The sequence below is a fragment of the Capra hircus genome, chromosome 12, assembly GCF_001704415.2.
Source record: "Capra hircus breed San Clemente chromosome 12, ASM170441v1, whole genome shotgun sequence".
Taxonomy (NCBI): Eukaryota; Metazoa; Chordata; class Mammalia; order Artiodactyla; family Bovidae; genus Capra; species Capra hircus.
The window spans coordinates 10,796,568-10,818,206 of NC_030819.1; the positions used below are offsets into that span (position 1 = coordinate 10,796,568).

Sequence of the window (21,639 nt, forward strand, 5' to 3'; positions counted from 1 at the left end):
GGTTTTAACAGTCTATAGGCTCGTCCAGGTCAGGGGAGGAGGCATCAGCCAGCAATTGAGTCCGGTGAGTCCGCAAGGCCCGGTTAACCCAGAGCCACCCACACTGCCAGCTCTGTGTCTGACCCCTTTTTGTGGGTCTGTCTTCCTGGTCTGTTGTTCTTGCTCCTTTCAGCCCTCCTCCCCACTGCTTCACAGAGAAGGCGTGTCTGTAGGGTGTAGTCTGAGCAGCTCCTCGGGGTTAAGATGGGAAGGATCCTTGGCTCTCCCAAGTGTCAGCGCCACCTCTCACTCCCTCCTGGGGGGTAACAGGTGCTGCCTTTGGAGAACTCAGCTGCTCACCCTTCTCTCTGGTCAAGGGAGCTCGTTAGGGTGGGTGCTGGAGAATTAAGAGCTAAACCTTACGAGGTGTAGGTGGTATGTGTCTTTCAGTTATTCAGGTTGGTGGTTACGAGCCTTTAGAAGCCATTTCAAGGGTATGACGTTTACCTGATAAAAGAAAACAGTTCCTTATTGTTTCCTGGGATCCGGTTAAATATTTAGGCCAAGGCAGCAGTTAAGTGCAGATGCGTGGGGCTGTGTTTGCTGGACACGACCTGCTCTGAAACAAGCTAGGGTGTATGTCTTTTTCTCTTGTTACATGATGTTGCTGGTTAACCTATGTTTCAGTATATACCTACCCAAATTAAGAAAATTGGGCTGTGTGTAGGGAGAAAAGTAGAATTTTTGCCTAGATATGAGTGACTTATCAATAAATCCATATATCATGTTCAGATAAGTGATTTGATACTTGTTTTCTTTATATAAAAGCTGGAGCCTTCCTCACGTTCTATAATAGAGCTGGGCCACTGTTCCTGTTTGCACACTTGCTGTGTGCACATGCAGGTGAGATTGAGAAATGCTTGTGTCCTGAGTGTGAAGACCGTGATTACCACCAGCCTGATCCTTAAGTGAGGAAAACGAATCTGGCCTGGAAAGACTGTGGTCTAATAGCCGTTGTCAATACCCCTGTGAGTTGCTGAAGTCTCCCTTTTCCTTCTCTCCTGCAGAACCTAAAAGCAGATCCCGAAGAGCTTTTTACCAAACTGGAGAAAATCGGGAAGGGCTCCTTCGGCGAGGTGTTCAAAGGCATTGACAATCGGACTCAGAAAGTGGTCGCCATAAAAATCATTGACCTGGAGGAGGCAGAAGACGAGATCGAGGACATTCAGCAGGAAATCACAGTGCTGAGTCAGTGCGACAGTCCCTACGTAACCAAATATTATGGATCCTACCTGAAGGTAAGGCTCAAAGATGCGAACGTGCGTTTCCATCGGGCTGCGCCTGACTGAGATGTGAGCCGCGGTCCGGAAGGACTTCAATAGAGAGCACAGCACCCTCTCAGGAAGAAGTGTCCCGACCTTTGCAGTCAAAAGGACCTGGCTCCGATGGTGCTCTCATCTTAAATGTCACTGATGGAAATGTATTTTCAGTAGAAAGTGGTTGATGTTGAAATTCTCTTTCAAACAAGCGTAAGGTCTGAGTAAGACCTTGTCATCAAAAGTGCATTTTTTTTTTTAAGCTATTTTAATGACAGCCACCCATCACCTAATTTCAGCATGGTTTGTGATGAAGACTCAGGCCAACCTAAGAATATGAGTCTTTTGATATTTTCATGTCAAACGTGTTTTAATTTAGTGTCTTTTTTTTTTTTTAAACTGCTGAGAACTGAGAATGTTGATTAGTGAGCTATTTTATCTCTGTTTGACTTCGAAGAATTCTCAGTTAGTAAATAATTACTTAAAGTGGTGGTTACAGTATAATACTACAAATAGTCCTCAACCTTCACGCAGTTCTTCAGGTGGGAAAGAATTCTGTTAAAGATGGTTTCCCAGTTCTGCGTGGAAAGTTTAAGATTGTTCCTTGTGTTTCAGGTTCCTTGACATATATCTGTTTTACTGCATTTTCAAATATCTTGAAAGAGTTGGTGAAAAGCTTTCTGAAATAATTCTTGTGGAAACTAGAACTTGGCAGATAGAAAGAACTTCCTGAGGGGTAGGCAGCAGTACTCCCGGGTAATGTAAGGCCAGGCCTCGTCCTGCCCTGGCTCTGTCCTCTCGGGTTGCTTTGTTGTAGCCGTCTGCCTGCTCTGACGTCAGAGGGCTGCTGCAGGCTTCGATTTTGTGGAAATGTGGTAATAAGGTATAAGTGGGAGGATGGGACATCGGTGAGCCATTGATTCACTGAAATGCATATTTAAAGGAAATGAATATTGGATGGTAATGCTATCTTTTTCTCATTGCCTAAAGAGTGGCAGTATGTCGTGGGTCAAGTGCAGCGGTTTGAAACGGGAAGAAGTTTCGGAGTCATTTGTCCTGGACTTTGTGTTTAAACTTCCCTGCTTCCTCATTTGTAAGATGGAAAATCATGTAATTCACCTCATTGTGGCAAAGAGCAAATAGAATTGAGTATATGAAAGTACCTGGCGTGTTGCAGGTACTTATTGAGTGTTAATTTCCTTTCTTAATTGGCTGGGTTTATTTCCATTTCTCTCAGATTACCTTGCAGTGGAAGATGTATCCACTGAGGTTGGAAGCAAGAAGGAGGGGGTTAGCAATGACAGTTGCCGTGGGGGAGCGTCCAGCTTGGGTCTCGATGGGGCAAAGGCGACATGCTGTAAAGAAGCTCTCTCATTTTCATGGTACAAGAGAAGGGCACACGTGACTTCCACATGGGAAGGCAAAGGTCGTCTTGATGTTAAATTTCTATTGAGAGGAAAAAACTAACAGCTGGAGAGACTCATCTTGAATTCTGTCTGCTGATTATCACTTATCCTTTGAGAAATGACTTCAATGTAGTTTCGTAGTAAATCCAGAGTTGGGTTTCATGTGGTCTGCAGGCATTGTAATTTTAACATGAATTATGGTCGCTTTGGCAAAGGAAGTGTGGAAGAACCTCACGAATTTTTGCTGATGAATATACCAGCTAATATCTAACTATGGAAGTTCAGGAGCAGTGGTTCAGAGGTGTCCTTTTCAGCCTCAGCTCCTCAGCGGAATTTTTACTGCGTACCAAGTAGATTGCTTTATTGTGGCCAAACGTGGCATCACCACCATGACTGTGTGTGTCTACAGAGAGTCCATTTGCACCTCTTGTCTCACCTGAGCCACTAATCCCGTCAGTCTAACCTCGTTCTAGAGTCGGCCAGTGAGTGACGTAACCTCATGTCAGCTGCTCCTGGAATGAACACGGTAGGTTTTTAATGGCTCAATATGATAGAAGTTTATTTCTTGCTCACACATAGCCTGATCTGTGGCTGGTTTTCCTCCAGCTACCAGGAACCCAGGTTCCTTCTCTCATGTCGCTCTTCCCCTGCCCTTACGGCTGTGTTCAGCTTCCCTAAGTCAGCTCGGGGGTGAAAATGGAGGCTCCTGTGGGGAGTTCTCATGCACCCAGGCCAGGACCCAGGGCACCTTGTTTCTGCCCACACGGCCTGGCCAGACTCGGCCTTGAGACCACACCCGACCCGGGAGAGCCTGGGAAGGGCCATCTAGTCGAGGGCTGCAGAGCAGACCGGCTTGGCGCTGAGCCAGGCAGTCCTTTCCAAGGCCATCTGCTCTCAGAGGGAAGCGGAAGAACCCCAGGGGTGACTTTCTCCGCTCCCTCTGCTCAGGCAGGATGAAGAGCGGTAAGAGTTCTGTCTGTGGTGCTTCATGTATGTCACCAGGCAGATTGTCCTGCAGAGAATGTAACTGCCTCAGAAATGCCAGGAATAATACCACTGTCGTGAAAAGTCGCCCTTTGTTTCTTAAACCTTTCTGTCACATTTAATAAAAACTGATGAACTGCTCTTGTTAAGACAGTGTTAACTACTGTAACTTGAGCAGGACAAGAATCCAGACCCCTGGATTCTCTTTGGTGAGTCACATGAAATTCCTTGGCCCAGGGGAAGATCCTCCGTCATGAGCCAGAGGCTGTTTTCCTACCATCTCCGTAGGATTAGGTAGTTTGATTAGTATGGTCCATACTGTCAGGGGCTTCCCTGGTGGCTCAGATGGTAAAACGTCTGCCTGCAATGCGGGAGACCCAGGTTCGATCCCTGGGTCGGAAAGATCCCTGGAGAAAGAAATGGCAACCCGCTCCGAGACTCTTGGCTGGAAAATTCCACGGATGGAGGAGCCTGGCAGACTACAGTCCGTGGGGTCGCAGAGTCGGACACGACTGAGTGACTTCGCTTTCACTTCCCATACTATCAAGTAGCTTCCCCCGTGGCTCAAGACGGTAAAGAAATGCCTGCAGTGCAGGAGACCCTGGTTCCATTCCTGGGTGGGGAAGATCCCCTGGAGGAGGAAATAGCAGCCCACTCCAGTATTCTTGCCTGGGGAATCCCATGGACAGAGAGCCTGGTAGGCTACAAGTCCATGGGGTCTCAAGAGTTGGACACAACTTAGCAAATCCACAACCACCATACTGTCAAGTGAGATACACTTTAAATTGACATGTAAGAGGTATGAATCTTTGACGCAAAGTTGAAAATAACTGTGCTTCATGGGGCTGTTCCTGCCTTGTTAAACTCCACATAGCTTTCAGAGATAGTGTTTTTAGTCCTTTAAGTGGTGACGGGGAGAGGACCTCAGGGTTTCACCTTGTGTTAAGGGACTCTGACTCACTGGAAAAGACCTTGATGCTGGGAAATACTGAAGGCAGGTTGGATGGCATCACCAAGTCAATGGACATGAGTTTGGGCAGGCTCCGGGAGTTGGTGATGGACTGGGAAGCCTGGCGTGCTGCAGTCCACGGGGTTGCAAAGAGTCGGACGTGACTGAGCGACTGAACTGAAAAGGGACTTTCACAGAGTGAGACTGAGTAAAGAGGAAGTGAACAGAGACTGGTTTCTCTCTTGCTGGATTTGCATTAGAAGGTCTCATAATTATGCTTTTGCTTCAGTGTTGTACTTAAGGAGAAATTAAAAAACAATAGGTAAGTGGTCTAAATATACTGAATGTTACTGCAGATCAGCAGAGTGGAGCCAATTTTGACTGTGTAGCTATAATCAAATCACAGAGTTGCTATGTAGCCTGTCTCCCCTGCCCCGCCCCCATAGTAAAAACAAAAAACACCACCACCAATTTAGGGAGGAGGGGGAATAATGTGACAGGGAAAACTCATGGTGATGAATCTGAGGCCTGGAAAGGTCTTGAAGATGACCACATGCCACAGGAGTTTCATTCACTGTAGTCTGCTTAATTTGGGGAAAGTTAAAACCAGCTGAACTATTAACCAAACGCTTTTTCGTATCCCAACCGTTATGTAATACCACTGGAACTTTCTGCCACGAAAATACAAGGTCATAATGAAACCGCGTGTGTGGGGAGTAAGGAGTGGTTTGGGTGTGGTGTGCAGGAGAGGGAGACTTCTTCGGCTCTAAGTTACTCTGTGAAGACAGAAGATTGTAACAATGGACAGTGAGGTGCTATAGTTCAGTCTAAGCCGGATTTCTTTTTAAGCAGCATTCATTAGAGTCATTCTGTTCAGCATCTCAACTCTATAGGTCTTTTGGTCTTGGGAAGATTGCCAGCATTTTAGAATCTCTGAGATTCTTGCCTAAGAGTTTAAACCAGGATTTTAGTCTTGAATCCTAGGTCATGATTACCTAACTGTCTCGTATTTTATGGGATTACTGTAAAGATTGAAATCAGATAGGTAAACTGTCTCAGTTCAGGTCAGTCGCTCAGTCGTGTCCAACTCTTTGCGACCCCATGAATCGCAGCACGCCAGGCCTCCCTGTCCATCACCAACTCCCGGAGTTCACTCAGACTCACGTCCATCGAGTCGGTGATGCCATCCAGCCATCTCATCCTCTGTCGTCCCCTTCTCCTCCTGCCTCCAATCCCTCCCAGCATCAGGGTCTTTTCCAGGGAGTCAACTCTTCACATGAGGTGGCCAAAGTATTGGAGTTTCAGCTTTAGCATCATTCCTTCCAAAGAAATCCCAGGGCTGATCTCCTTCAGAATGGACTGGTTGGATCTTCTTGCAGTCCAAGGGACTCTCAAGAGTCTTCTCCAACACCACAGTTGAAAAGCATCAATTCTTCAGCACTCAGCCTTCTTCACAGTCCAACTCTCACATCCATACATGACCACAGGAAAAACCAAACTGTCTAGCATGTTAGATTTTTAGTACATGCTAATTTAAGAATTTTTTTATTTAAATTAAGGGAAAAGCTATCTTGGCAAGTTTTAAGCCTTAACATTTATTTAGCATATTAAAATTAGGGTTATCGCTTTCTTTTATAGTAAATTCTGTAATATTCTTAAATATCAGGCCAGTTTAACCAGCGCAAGTCTGGTGCAAGGCAAAACAAAGCTGTGTTTGTCAAACCTTCACTTTTCCCAGTCATTTCTGTTGTTTTATCGACATGAAGGAAGCATGTCCATTAGTCCTTGTCTAATAGTGCATTCAGATCATTGGCTTAAGAGTAAGTTTTTCTTCAGTTCCCAGAACTTTTAGGGTAGTTTTATCAGTTGTATCTGTTAGCAAAGTAATACAGGGAAGTCCCTTCACATGTCTTAGTGTTGTATGTGAGTGTAGACGATTCTGCTCTGGGGTTGAGTGTACGTTAGCATGATGGTTTATTTACTCATTTGGCGGGTGATGACCACCTGGGGCTGTTTCCACTTTCGGGCTATTACGGACAATGTTGCTGTGAACATTATTTTCTGGTTTTTGTGTTGACATGCTTGCATTTCTCTCGGGTATATGCCCAGGAGTGAAATTGTTGGGTCATATGGTAACTCTGTGTTTAACACTTTGAGGAACTGCCAGGCTGTTTTCTTTTCCAAAGAACCTGTACCAAGGGGGGTTCTAATTTCTCTACATCCTCTTTGCATTCCTGATGATGGCCACCCGCAGGGATGAGAGGTGGTATCTATCTCATTGTGATTTTAGTTTGCATTCCCCCTCATGCTTAATGATGTCGGGCCTTATTTTTCTGCTTCCTTGCCAGCCTTGATATACAACTTTAAAATTTTTTCCAATTCTGTAAGTACAATAGAGCATTTTATTATGCTTATTTGCATTTCTGTCAATAGTGGGTTTGAGTGTCTTCACAAATCCTTAGCCCTTGGGATTTCTTACTCTGTTCAGTTCTGTTCATATCTTCTTAAGTTTTCAGTTGGCTTTCCTGTGTTTTAATACTTGATATGTATATTAAAATGATATCAGTTTTAGATACCACAAGTATTTTCTCTGACTCTGTTACAGTTCTTTTAACTTTAGGGTGTCCTTTGTTGAAAAAAATCCTTAATATTAATGCAGTTATCAATTTTTACCTTCAGATTTCTGCTTTTGGGATCCTGTTTAAGGAAACTTTCAGTTACCTAAGGTTAAGAGTTATATGAAAATTTCCATCTTTAATCAGCCTTATAATTTTGCCTTTTGCATTTAGCTCTTTTATCTGTCTGGCATACAGTTTGAAGTGAGGATTTTATTTTTCTCCATGTAGAAATAAGTTTTATAATACTGTTGTATAAAATAGTATTTTCCCCACTTACATGTGATGTTATATACCAAAGTCCTCTTGTATGTCTAGGCCTGTTTCTGGATTTTCTGTTTTATTCCTGGGCCAGTATCACTCATGGTCTGTGTGTGTGAGATAGAATTATTGTTATCTTGGCCTTGTTTTGAGTCATAGTATCTATAATGATAATGGTCTCCACCTCTGCCCACATACATCCAAAAACTTTTGCTGTTTTTAACAAGTACATGAGGTCTCAGAAGACGTTTTTTCTTCCACATGTCTTAGAATAAGTTTGTACATTTTCAGTTTAAAATCTTACTAAAGTTTCAGAATTGATTTTTTTTGAGAATTGACATCTTATGTCATCCCATCCTTGGCTATGAATGTCCATTTTTTAAATTAGGTTTTCATATTTGAGCTTTAATGCAATGTAAATGTTTTCCTTCAGAAAGATTATGCAGGTTCCCAGACACGTTTTTATTCCTGTTTTGAGTGATACATTTTCAGGTTGGTTATTGCCTATTTAAGGGGACGAGTTTTGTTTTTTTTTTTGCCACATTGTTTCTGGCAATCTTGCTGAGCTCTTACTGGTTTTCTATGCATATGCTCACGTCTGTAAATAATGATGGTTTTCTGTGCCCCTGTCCATTCACATCACCATCTTACAGCCTATGTTTTGGTGACCGTGACCTCTAGAACTGTGTGGGCTGGCAGCGATCGGAGGGATACACTGGTCTTGTTCTTGATCTTAAAAAAAGCACATTACATTTTTCTTTAAGTAGGATATTTGCTATAGAATTTTGATGTGTGGCCTCTTTTTTTCTTAAGAAAGTCTGCTTCTATTCCTGGTTAAGAGTGTTTTGGTCTTCGTTTTTAAACAAACAAACAATAGCATGTACTTTTCCCCCCTGTTATTATAAAGATGGGTATATGGTTTTTTTCTTTCCATCTCACTGTAAGTAGATGGCAAGTAGCCAGATCTCCAGCGTACCCTTTCTGATTTCTAAGAAAGTTAATTGGTTTCATAGAGCAGGGAAGTCTTCTGTAGTTGGCCGTTGCCGAGAGGCTCAGAGAGTTCCTTTATTAGCTGAGAACTGTCCGAGCCCTTTCTGTTACATGTCAGTTCTCTTCTGTTGAATTCTGCAGGGTGCTCACAGACAGAACAGGAAAATAGAACCTGACCTTGCCTCGAACAGCATTCTCATTGCCGACTCCCTCCCCGGGTACTTCCTTCCTGCTCATGGGTCAGGAAGGATGCCGATGCAGCATTTTTGCTGGTTGTTCAGTTGATCATCAATTTTTGTTTTTTGGAATCATCGAATATTGACTCCCTTTTGGGCTGGTGGTTCTGCATCTCGATTCCTAAACTGTCTCTGGGTTCTGGGGTGGAGGACTAACTTGCCTCAAAGTGACAGAGCTGAGCACGCTGTGAACTGGCTGGTGTGTTACGTTGAGGAGTTGTCTGCAGTTTGTGGACTGTTTGTGTCTTGGAACCAGCAGGAAGGGGCAGTCATGTGTTGGAGTCACTCAGATGACAGCGGGGAGAGGTCCTGGGTGGTCCTCATTTCTGTGTGTGGCTTGAAACTGTTTCTGCGTTTGCTGGGATTGGTCCGAGACACACGGGAGCAAAGCACTTCAAGTGGCAGGAGGCTTGGGAGGAAGTGGGGCTCTGGGGGACTTGGTGGGCAGTACATGTTCCTGAATTTACTATATTAAGTCTTCTTGCTCCATTGCTTTCAAGTTCCACTTCAATACTTTCCCTCCATGTTTCAGGCCAGGCAGCTTGGTGGGATGACATGGCCCCAGCCTGACTGGGAGAGAGGACTTTGGGGGTTGCGGGGCAGGGGAAAGGCCTGCAGATTTGGTTTCAAGAAAAACCACAAGCGAGCTGGAGATGAAGCCTAGTTAGAAAAGGGGGCGATGGTTTGCCTTGTGTCCCCACTTCTCTGTGCTTTTCTAGCCATTCTGACCCCGAGGCTTGAGCTCTGGAGATACTCTACCTGCTTCTGAAGATGGGGGTCCCAGCTCCTAGTTAAACCAGCCCTGTAGTTGGTCACCTGGTGTTGGACGTGTGTGCAAAATAACAGTATGGACACGTTGATCTTTTGAGTTTTTTTTCTGTGCGATTCAGCATGGCTTGCTGTTTAGTAAGGCTTCCCTGGTAGCTCAGTGGTAAAGAATCCTCCTGCCAATGCAGGAGACGTGGGTTCAATTCACGGAGCAGCTAAGCCTCTGCACCACAACTTTTGAGCCTGTGCTTTAGAGCCTGCAAGCCACAACAACTGAGCCCTGGAGCCCGTCTTCCAGCAACAAGAGAAGCTACAGTAATGAGAAGCCTTCACGTCGCAGCCAGAGAGTAGCCCCTACTGTCTGCAGCTAGAGAAGCTTGTGCAGCAATGAAGCCCCAGCGCCTTCAAAGATTAGATGAATGAGTAAAATTATTTAAAAAACAAACATGTCCCGTGCAGATAAATTGCTAGAATCATAGGTTATTAGAGCGGAAAGGGACCTGGGAGGCTCCCAGCCTCACCTTTTGTTCTCTCGAGCAGAAAACCGCTGCTGGAGAAGCCATCTCAGCGGCTCCCACCAGACAAGGTTTTTCCTCTGGAGCTGGAAGGAGGGCGGGCTTCCTGGAGTCCCAGGGCCGGGGCGGGAGGTGGGACAGCCAGCCATCCGACTGGGCAGCTGCTGTGAGGTCCTGCCCCGACGGCCGCCGTGTCCGTGTTTGCAGTGCCCACCACCAGCATCCTGTGGAACCCGGCGTCTGCTCGCAGCTCAGCCTTTCCGTGGAGACCCCGCGGGAAGCTTGAGCAGGTGGCCAGACGGCAGATCTGCAGACCCCGGGTCACCCTGTCACTCCTGTCTTGGTTCTCAGGCTGGAAGGTGTCGTCTCCACGGGGCCTTATTGTCCCCGTGTTGAATTTTTATTTACTGCCCCCTCATTTCCTGGGTAGTCCCACAGAAGACTTCTTGCCTGGCACAGGGAAATAGTTTTCTTCGCTCTTCAAGGCAGAGCTGATGGTCCCCTCTGTGGCGCATGTATGGGAACCATGTGGACTTGGACTTGATGCAGGAGCCGGGGCCCACGTCAGCCTAGACCCAGAGGCCTCGCCCATGCTGCCAAGACCCCCATGGGGCTGGGCAGCTGGTCCCGGCCGCCCCGCCCTTCCCACTGCTTTGCCCGCGCCCAGCCTCGTCTCTGCCAGGAATCGCCTGCCGGCGTTGTGGTCCCGGCGGCACCGCCGGCCTGTTGCTTTGGCCGAGGGTGGAACACCAGGCGACCCTCACCTGCCCACTGCCCGAGCCTGTCCCCTTCCTCCTCAGCTCAGTCCTCCCTTACAGCTGGCGTCTGATGCTTTGTGCTCTCGTATCCTGGGGTAGGGCCTTTGTGATGGTGTTGCCTTTTGGTTTGACCCTTGGGGTCTGGAGGATTGACTGCTGGAGAGCTAGTTAGCTCTTGGTCCTTTCAGGAGGGATGAAGTGGTTGCGATGTTTTTGAAAAACCTACGTATGAAACCGAAAGGTTTCACTGGTACATTTGAGAGTCCTTTTGTCCTGATTGTGACAATTCATCTTTTTAAAGGGCTTCCCTGGTGGCTCAGAGGGTAAAGCGTCTGCCTACGATGTGGGAGACCTGGATTTGATCCCTCGGTCGGGAAGATGCCCTGGAGAAGGAAATGGCAACCCACTGTGGTACCCTTGCCTGGAAAATCCCATGGGCGGAGAAGCCTGCTAGGCTATAGTCCAGCACACAAAGAGTCGGATACGACTGAGCGACTTCACTTTCTTTTTCTTCTTTTAAAGTATGGTGTTGGTTTCTGCCATACATCAACAGGGATCAGCCTATAGGTATCCATTTCTCCCCTCCTGTGATGACTCATCTTTAAAGAAGTAAATTGATCTGTAGGTGACTCTCTTCTCCTTCCTCTTTGGATGTCTGAAACGTAGATTTATTTAAACTCCTCATGAGTAGGTTTCCCTGTTCTTGTCTCCGTATGCTTGATGCACAGATGACCAGACAGAGTGTTCTGATGTCTGTTAGTCGCATTACTGTGGTGGCAGGTAGCACATATCCTCAGGCATTTCTTTGAAGGAAAGAGGAATTCTTTTTGAAGAAAAGGAGCTTGGGGTGCGACATTCTGTAGAGCAGATGCAGACAGCTTTGCTAGCTGTGCATTTAAGTCGCTTCAGTCGTGTCCGACTCTTTGCAACCCTATGGGCTGCAGCCCACCAGGCTCCTCTGTCCATGGGATTCTCCAGGCAAGGATGAATACTGGAGTGCATTGCCATACCCTCCTCCAGATCTTCCCGACCCAGGGATCGAACCTGCCTCTCTTACACCTCCTGCATTGGCAGGCAGGCTCTTGACCACCAGTGCCGCCTGGGAATTACTGATGTCTTGGCATTGGGTGGTTATTGGCCTACTGCAGGTTGAGTTGCTAAAAGCAGTTTCTATAACTGTTAAGTAGACCAAGCATCATTATAGTGGTTTAGGTCTTTAACTTAGTTGCCTGGATTTTGATGGTTGTTCATTGCCTTAGTGTGAGATTGGCTTTCTGATTATATGCTTCAATTCCATCTAATGACTTTTCCATGTCGAAATAAATGGGAATCAGTGGAGATCAGCCATTGGTGAGGTTGGCTATAGACCAGTGATTATTGAAGCTAATCACCCATATTTTTTGTTTATATAGAAGCCCTAACCAGGCTGGTATAGAGAGCCGTGTGGATTTGGGAATCATTATTGGGCACATTTTTAAAACGGCTGTGAGGAGGAGGAGTTTGCAGGTGTTGAAATGTTTGGTAGAAAACGGTTGGTTCTTTAAAAGTAACAGTTGATTTCTGGCTGTGTTTTGAGAAGGAAATGCTCTTAGGCTTGCTTTCTGTCCTGAGTTGTGGCATTCAAGACTGCTTGCCTTTCTCTCGCCCCCTTAACTCATCCCACCTCTAAGTGGGGCGGTATTTCTGGGCACTGCGTTTTGAAAATGGATCTCCATTCAGAGGGGGACAGACTTGTCCCTAAAGGAAAAGGGGCATAAATATGCCAAACGCAAAACCACAATGATTTCTTTGGTTGCAGGGACCTTGGGGCCATCTTGCGCTAAGAACTTGCCTTTAGAAGATCCTTTGGTTCCCATCCATGTCTCCCTCTCCTCAAAGGGATGGCAGCCCGATGGACAGTGGGCACATGACCCCCCGCCTCGCCAGACTCCCGCGGAGGTAAGCTGCTGTCGGCCCTGCCCCGACAGACGTGCGCCCTCCATCAGCCTGAGCTCAGCCTCCACTCACAGCTGGTGCACGTGTGTCAGAGGCCCCGAGACTTTCTCTCTCCTGTCTCCAGCAAGGGCTGGGGCTCTGCCTCATCGGATAACCACGCGGGGCTTAGGAATGAGTGGAGTGCAAGGCAGGCCTGGCCGCTTTCTCCTGGTTGAGGACAGGCGTTCCCCTGACTGAGATGGTGGTCTTGAGTTCGCGGTCAGCCTGCTGTGGGTCTGTGTCTGTCACTGCACAGTGGATTTAATTCTGGTCACTCAGAGCTATTATTGCTTCAGGGGCAAGTTGCACAGAGTCTCCTTCCCGTCTTGCTTGTATCAGGGGTGGCAGGGAGGCGGAACACATTGTTGATGGGATTGCCGTCAACTGTTATGAGTCTGGTGCCGGTGTGTGTGAATTAGAAACCGAGCTCTGACCGTCTGGGAGGTAATGGCTCCAGATCCGGACCCGGGGAAGGCCCAGCAGACCACAACTCCACGTCTCCCCCGGGAATCAGACCGCAGCCCCAGGGCCGGTTTGGCTTGGCTGCTGGCAGTCCGCATCGCTTTACTCTTCAAGGAGCAGAAAGAGCAGAACAAATTACTCTGTTTTCTAGCAAAGTTTTGTCATTTGTGTTTTTGTCTTGAAGGGCTTAGGCGTCCGGGTTAAAAAGAGGAGAAATTTTAACTTGTCTTCCTTGGGAAAAGATGCTCGGGGTCTAGCTTTCCTCGGGCTGTTGGAATGAAGTCAGACTTTGGGAGCCGAGGTGTGGCTGTCGAGAGAAGCGGACTTTTTAACCCGAGGGTTGTCTTTTGGACTTGGTGCATAGACCTCCCATCTCCCTTTCCGGCAGTAGCCGGCGAGTGGGCAGGCGGGTGTTGCAGGATGGCCAGCCGTGCAGGCTTGGGAGGTCACGGGGGTTGGATCTTTGCAGGGCTCAGTGCTAAGAGCCTGAGGGTGGGGCACGGAGGGGCTGCTGGTCGGTGGGGTCCCTGTCCAGGGTGATCCCATGTCTGGGGTGAGGCGTGAGGCGCTTCACCGCCACCATTTCCTTTATGACAGCTTGTCCACATTTTCAAAAAAGGAAGCATCTTCATAGTTGACCTTTGGAGGGGGCAGGTAGCTTCCTCTAACCCGTGAGGCTCACCTCTCTGCCTGTCTCCAGGATCTCCCTCCAAGCTCCAGGCCCTGTGCTCTGGCGAGGCCCCGGGCCTGTGTGGAGAGCGTTAACAACATCATCTCCTGGTTCTCACGTGCTCTTGTACCTCCCAGGTCCCCATATCGTGTGTACTCACTAAGAGGCGCAGTAAGCCACCCGCAGCCCCTTGCTCTTTCTTTCACGGACTATCTGACGAGGCGGCTGCACCTCTAATCAAAGTCCGTCCCAGCCCAGCGTCCGTGTGAGAGCAGCAGGTTATGAGCTCAGGTTTATTCAGAGAATTTTTAATTCTAGCTTCCCTTCTTGCTTGAATAATGTACCGAGTTTGATACTACCTTTTCCGATTCGAATCGAGTTTCTGCCTCCGTCTAACATTCAGAAAATTAGAGCCGGTTCCCTGGAGTTGGCTGTCAACAGGAGCGGCAAATTCCTAGCCCGGCTCTCTGATGTCTTCTTTGATCCAGGGAGGTTTGGGGCTCTTGGTCCTGCCCCAGATGCGTTGCAGTGTGCAGAGCTGTGTCTGTCTTTACCTCATTTCAGGAAAGCACCCTCTGGGTAAACTGGGATCTTGGGCATTTGGGTTAAGATAAGGACTGGCCCCCCTAGAGCATATTTAACTAGTGTTCACTTGTGCTGTACTGGGGTGGGGGAAGCAGGAAATGTTTGCAACATATTCAGTGAGGTGTATGAGCCTTTAAGGACTTTGGGGTCTGAAGTGTCTTTCCCCACAGGTAATCTCACAGGTGCTTGCTTTTTAAAACCTTTGAACGGTGTTCTGTGTGTGTGCGCACAGGGCCTGGGGTGTTCGGAGTCCGGCCTCTCCCTCCTGGAATGTGTTCTGACTGTGCTGGTCATTTGTGTCGGAAGCTTGTCCTGCCTTCATGCCGCTGCTGCTGACAGGAGCTCAGTCGTGTCCAGCTCTTGGCGACCCCATGGACTGCAGCCTGCCAGGCTCCCCTGTCGATAGGATTTTTCCAGGCAAGAATACTGGAGTGGGTTGGCAGTTTCTTCTCCAGGGGATCTTCCTGACAGGGGATGAATGGAGCCTGTGTCTATGGTGTCTTGTCTGCTTTGGCAGGTGGATTCTTTACCATTGGTACCACCTGGCCTGGGTTTTGGGACCCTAGGCCCCCTCGTGTCGGGACCAGCCACCCCTCCTGCCACCGTGTCACATGACTTGCTGCTTCTGGGCGCTCGGAGCCCGGCTGCCCTGCCTCCGTTGGGCACGGATGCAGGTGGGGGCCCTGTGCCCAGATCTTCTCAGGTTGGTGAAGGAAGGAGACGCGTGATCTGGCCATTGCCACCCCAAGCAAGTGCTCTGGTGGTCAGGGCCCCTGTCCAGGAAGCGGAGAGGGCATGTTAGGTCAGGGTGAGATGGAGCCTGGCCTCCTGGACCTGTTTCTTCAAGATTCCCCAGCTCTGGCTTCAGACTGCGGAGTCCAGAGAGCAGCTCAAAGGCAAGAGACTGCCTGGCCTGGGAGACTCACCCTGGGCCAGAGGGCCTGGAGATGGAGCGGGGAGATAGCAGGGGAGCTGCGGTGATGAAGACGCCGACCCAAGGAGGGAGAAGGGAAAGCCACTCGTCTTGGACGGTGACACATGTGACTCCCGCGTGCGCGTCGCACCACAGGGCCACAGAGCAGTGTTGTCCGAGGTCAGATAACTTAGTGTAAACTGAACTCGCCCACGTCAGACAGCTGTACACACTCCTGAGTTCTCCGAGCTTGTTATAAAGGTGGTGTGGTTTCTGCTCCTAAATTATTTTTTAAAAAAATAGACTTGAAGCATTTGGCAGTGCTGGGTCTTGCCCTTTGATGCCCTCCTTCTCTCCATGCCTCTCTCAGCTGTTCTGGTGCCCCCCGCCCCCCTCCTTGCTGCCAGGTAGGTGGAGGGGCGTCTAGGGGTGTGAGGAGGATATGTGTGGGTCCGTGTGGCTCTCCCCTGGGGTCCTGCTCTCAGCCGGCCACCTTGGGGACTCCCTTGGTGCTGTGCCCTTGAACCCCACCCCAGTCCCTTGAAAACTGTTTCATTACTTTGGTTAATTCGAGACTCAAGAGTTTCAAACCACACATAAGAGGTGTGAATAATGTGATATAAATATTGTTGGAACCCTCTGTTGTGGTTTCCCTTTCTTCCCCCCCCCCCCCTTCTATTTTCGTTTCAGAGTTTAAGCAGTAACATTGAATGACAAGACTCTTTCTAGAAAGACAGGTTTCTCAGCTCATCTGACATGCGTATACAGTTCTGCTTATCGTGGATAGTAAGAAAAGGTGTGGGCACCGGAGGGCATTGAGCTGTGACTTGAAAGTCTAGTGAGTGAAAGTCGCTCAGTCGTCCCCAACTCTTTGCGACCCCATGGACTATATAGACTATATTCTCCAGGCCAGAACACTGGAGTGGGTAGCCTTTCCCTTCTCCAGAGGATCTTCCCAACCCAGGGATCGAACCCAAGTCTCCCACGTTGCAGGTGGTTTCTTTACCAGCTGAGCCGCCAGGGAAGCCCGTAGAGTTTAGAGGTGTCATGGAAGGTGTGAGCATGCATGGTTCTCGTGAATAATGAGGTTGGCCTCCACCCTTTCACACTGTATTCGGGCCTGTTGGGTCTTTGTGGGCCGAATCTCCCTGTCCCCACATAACTGGAACATAATTGGGCTCCACGGATTGTTGAGGGTGGGGTGGATGGGGAGGGTCTCACATCAATTGGAGTGCAGGCTGGCTACCTGCTGGCGGGCTCCGAGGGGGAGCTTGAGCCAAGGGAGCGTTTCTGGGTGCGCCCCGTCCTGGAAGATGTTAGTAGGTGCTGCCTGGTGAGATGTTTGGACACGCTGGGTCTAGCAGGCTTCTGTTGCAGTGTTCTCGGAGCTTTTGCACCTTGAAGGGGAAGTTTAATATGTGGTATTCCTAAATGTATTTCTCTGTGGGACCCTTCTCTCTGTCTCTCTGTGTTTCTCGCTCAGTAGATTTCAGTTCTGTGAAATTCCCGACAGATCCCTCTGGAAATAGCTCTCTAGTCAGCACTTGGAGGATAAGCCTTAGGGGACGCCAAGCTGGCCCTAAGCAGTTTTCTGTGGGTCTCCTGCTATTTCGCTGTCTTTAGAAGAGCATTCCTTTCAGTGTTGGTGGTTTAAAGGACCATGAAGCGTGAAATAAAAGGCAGTTAATGAAATAGCATGGTAATGTTTTAAACAGTTTTATTTTCCAGTAGTTTTGTGAGTGAGACCATGGGATTTGAGAGGAAATAAGCTGTGAATTATTTGTGCACGTCTTGTTCCGTAGGAAACACAAGGTAATAGCACACACAGAGAGAGCACGAGAGCCGAAATCTACGGTGGATTTAAAATAATGGACAGAAACGGTTGGGGGCTTGGTGGTGGTGGTGGTGGGGTGATTAATAACCACATGTCCCTAAAATCTTTTTGTCTCACTTTTTCATAAAAGTTTGCCAAAGTCGTTCCTAAGGGTTCCTCAGCCCCAGCGGGGGTACAGTTGCCCTTTTGTTCATTGCTTCGTCCCCGAGCAGACAGTGTAACCGAGGGATGAAGGTACCGTCGCAGAAGCCGTCCCAGGCCTGCTCTGTGGGCCTCTCTGCCCAGCCTGGACTCTCCTGGGCCCCTGCCTCTCCTGCAGGGCCACCTGCTATTGCCCAGTGTTGGGGCCGCACATGTGCAAGCCTGGTGGGTGGATGGGCACTCCCGCCTCCCCTCTTTGCAGTCCTCAGGGACCTCGACTCCTAATTTGGGGTGAACGGGCCACCCACAAGGAGAGGCTGAGCAGGGTGGCCGCTGCCCATCTGCCTCCTTTGGGCTGGCCTGTGCCTGAACCTGGTGGGGTCAGGAGGAATCTGGAAAACGCCTGCTGGTTCTAGAAGCGCTTGACCTATTGACGTTAAGACTCGCAGTGTATTAAAACTTGGAAGGGAGTGTGGACTCTCTGCCAGGAAATGATCTGATTTGTCCATTTTATCATGTGTTTGCGAATCCTCTGGGTCACTTTCTTGGTTTTTGGCTCAAACTGTTTTTTAAACACAGTTGATTTCAGAGTTACTTCCAAATATCTGCCCCGTTCCTGTCCTTCTTCCTTCTGTGTTCACTGTTTGTTGGCTCCAGTTAATTTTCCGTAAAGAAAACTGGCTTGGAGCTTATGATTCCACGTGAGCAACGTGGCCATGAGAAGGTAGAGTCTCTGAAAAGGGAGGAAATTCACGCACGTTTCCATAAACGTGAGCAGATGCGCGGCTCTCTCGAACCTCCTCTGAGCGGCTGTTTCCCAGATGTTGGATTTTTTCTTTTTTTTTTTCTCAATTTTGTGGATGGGGGAGCCCTAGTGTTCTGCAGGAATGGCCAGATGGTGGGTCCACGCCCAGAGGGGCCCCCGATGCCAGCGCAGGGCAGAGCCTGTCCCAGGCCTGCGGAGTCCTTGGTGCTGGTTGTTTAGTCACTGACTTTGGTTGCGTGAAGGCCTGGCAGTGGCAGCCTGTCCCACGTCCCCCAGCTCTGCGAGGAGGGCCTTTCCCCCAAACGGGAGCCCGGGCCACGGACTGCACGCTCTCCCCCATCCACGTCTGCTGCCTTGTTGGGGGATGGTGCTGTTGACTCCTGTGTGTGGGGACCAGGGTGTCCTTGGCCCTCGTGAGCCGCCTGCCACCCTCGGGCTAGAGGGGCCCTCATTTCACTGTGCTGATCTGCGCGGTCATTCAGCCACGTGGGGGGAGCCCCGTGTCCCCTCCACCCGCACCCACACGGTGACAGCCACCCTCCCAGCCTCCGTGGCCATTTGGAAGTCGTCTGCTGCATTCCCCATTGTCCTGGAACAGCTGCAGCCTCTGCTTCTGGGAGAGGGGAAAGAACATCTGTTTTCTCTGAGAGTGATTTTTAGTTTGCAAGCATCTGTCCTTGCGTTTCTGGGAAAAATGGAAATGGCCCGGGAGCCCTTTGTATCAGACCCCAGGGTGACTGCGGGTAGAAGCAGAAGAACTGACTGGTGGGTGGCCTAAATGAATCCCCAAGTAAAGCTGGCTGTGAAATCACAGGGGAATATATTTCATCTCACAATCAGTCATGGGGATCGAGCAGTCGGCTCAGCACCAAAGAGAACAGAAAACGTTGAGATGTCTCAAAGGACAGGGACGTGGATTCCTTTCTCTCCCCGAACACACTGCCCGGCTGTAACGGAAGAACATCCCTGCAGACACTCGGCAGCTCCATTTTATGGTTTTCAAGAAAGTTGAATGAATTAAATTTCCAATTAGGCGAAATATTTTACTTCACCAAAAAGAAACTCAAGTCTGTTTTCTGGCTGATGTTACTTACCTATGATTTAAAATAAGCATTAATTGTATTCCTAGTTCTGTTTAACAACCAATGGAAAAACCCAAGTGAACTTTTTGGCCAACCTTTACCTTTTCTGCACATTCAAACCTTTGACGTATCTAAACACAGCTAATATATTTAGATACAATAATTATAATTAATTATGCCATATTGGGCTTCCCAGGTGGTGCTTGTGGTAAAGAACCCACCTGCCAATGCAGGAGACATAAGAGATGCCAGTTTGATCCCTGGGTTGGGAAGCTCCCCTAGAGAAGGGAATGGCAACCCACTCCAGTATTCTTGCCAGGAGAATCCCATGGACAGAGGAGCCTGGCAGGCTACAGTCCCTGGGGTTGCAAAGAGTCTAAAACAACTGAAGCGACTTAGCACTCACAGTTATGCCATATGCTTTTTTTTTAAACTTCTGTTGTCCAAGTTGGAGAAGGGAATGGCATCCCGCTCCAGTATTCTTGCCTGGAAAATCCCATGGACGGAGGATCCTGGTGGGCTACAGTCCATGGGGTCGCAAAGAGTCAGACAGGACTGGGCGACTAATCACATCACATTGTCTAAGTAAATTTCTTGGGGGGAGAAGAAAGGTATCCTGAGATGACAGCCCTTACTTGGATTATGTAATGAGGAGCTGCTTAGCCTGTAACTACAGAGAAGTTTTCTATGGGTGAGGGGAATGGACTCCTCCCCACCCATTGTCACACAGCAAAAGCGGGACTTTAAGGTGTTTGGGTGAATAAGGACATCAGAATGCAGACATGGAGTGCTCGGACCAGGCCCTCTTATCGAACCCTGTCCGGGAGCCGCGCGATGTGGCGGTCATAGCGACTGACCGCAGTTTGCCAATTGCTGGACAGGGCACTTAGCGTGGCTGCTCTCTGGGCATCTGTACGGAGTGTGTGTACAGAGCTATATGGCATTTGTATAAATGCCGCGATGGGGTCTTCTGGCCAAGGCAGCAGTGGAGCTGGGGGAGGTGGCAGCTGATGTCACAGTCGGGTGTGGGGGACCAGAACCATCGGTCTCGTCAGTGACCTCGGGTCTGCACCCCGGGAAGGGGTTGCACGTCTGATGCGTGCACAGCTTGACTGGGTCCAGCCGCCCATCGTGAACAAACTGACGGTAAATCGGGTACCTGCGTCTGTCTGACTGTTAATAGAGCTGTGCAGAAGATAAAAGCACGTGAGGTGGCCGGGAGGTGTGGAGGAAGAGGAGCAAGAATTTGGGTGGCGGAAACGTCTCCTCAGCACAACCCAGCTCTGAACAGACAGCACACTGAGAAGTCCCTTCCTTCGGAAGCGGTTTACTGTTGGGGTGTAGTGATTACCCTGCAGGATGGAAATAGAAGTATAAATACATAAGAGAATTCGCCACCTGTGCATTTCAAATAATAGCATCTGTTATTCGTGAATATCCTAATTCCATAAATTGTCTTAACACTTTCGGCTCCTCTTCAATTTGCAAACCACAGTAAAGTCTTCTTTCTCTGCTGTGTTCACCCTCAGGCTCGGTCTTGTCCCATCTTTGGGCTGGACCTTTATCAGAGAATTAATTCTGCACCCTAGCAATCACTTCTTTGGGTTTTATGGTTTTCTCACAGATATTTCTGATGTTTGCTGTGTTGTCATCATTCCACCATTCAGTCATGTCCAGCTCTTTGTGACAACATGGACGGCAGCACGCCAGGCTTCCCTGTCCTTCACCATTGCTCACACTTATGTCCATTGAGTTGGTGATGCCATTCAATCCTCTGTTGCCCCCTTCTCCTCCTGCCCTCAGTCTTTCCCAGCATCAGGGTTTCTTCCATTGAATCGGCTTTTCACGTCATGTGGCCAAAGTGTTGGAGCTTCAGCTGTAGCATCAGTCCTTCCAACGAATACTCAGGACTGATTTTCTTTAGGATGGACTGGTTGGATCTCCTTGCAGTCCAAGGGACTCTCAAGTCTTCTCCAACACCACAGTTGGAGAGCATCAATTCTTTGGCACTCAGCCTTCTTTACGGTCCAACTCTCACATCCATACATGACTACTGGAAAAACCATAGCTTAGACTGTATGGACCTTTCTCTGCAAAGTAATGTCTCTACTTTTTAATACACTGTCTAGGTTTGTCATAGCTTTTCTTCCAAGGAGCAGGCGTCTTTTAATTTCATGGTCAGAGTCACCATCTGCAGTGATTTTGGATATGATGTGCAATGATACGAAAATCTTTGCCTGGCAGAAGGATACTCTTGTAATTATTAGAAACACCTCACTTTTAGGAAGAGTCCATTTTTAGCTCATCATGATTATGGCAGACTTGTTTGACTTGGCAGTTTATGCCCACTGATGGTTGTTTGCTCTTGGATGAGGAGGAGGGGGACGGGGGAGGGGGAGTCCTCCTCTTTCACCTCCCACCTCCCCGGGCACTCC

The 21,639-nt window shown here is 48.6% G+C and overlaps 1 protein-coding gene across 1 annotated transcript in view; it reads left to right on the plus strand.

Moving 5' to 3' along the window:
- Positions 1–21,639, plus strand: part of STK24 (serine/threonine kinase 24) — a 94,739-nt gene that overhangs the window by 42,336 nt on the left and 30,764 nt on the right. The window contains exon 2 of the mRNA XM_018056423.1: positions 1,047–1,277. Coding sequence (XP_017911912.1) covers positions 1,047–1,277 — 231 coding nt within the window. The remainder of the gene's footprint in view (positions 1–1,046; positions 1,278–21,639) is intronic.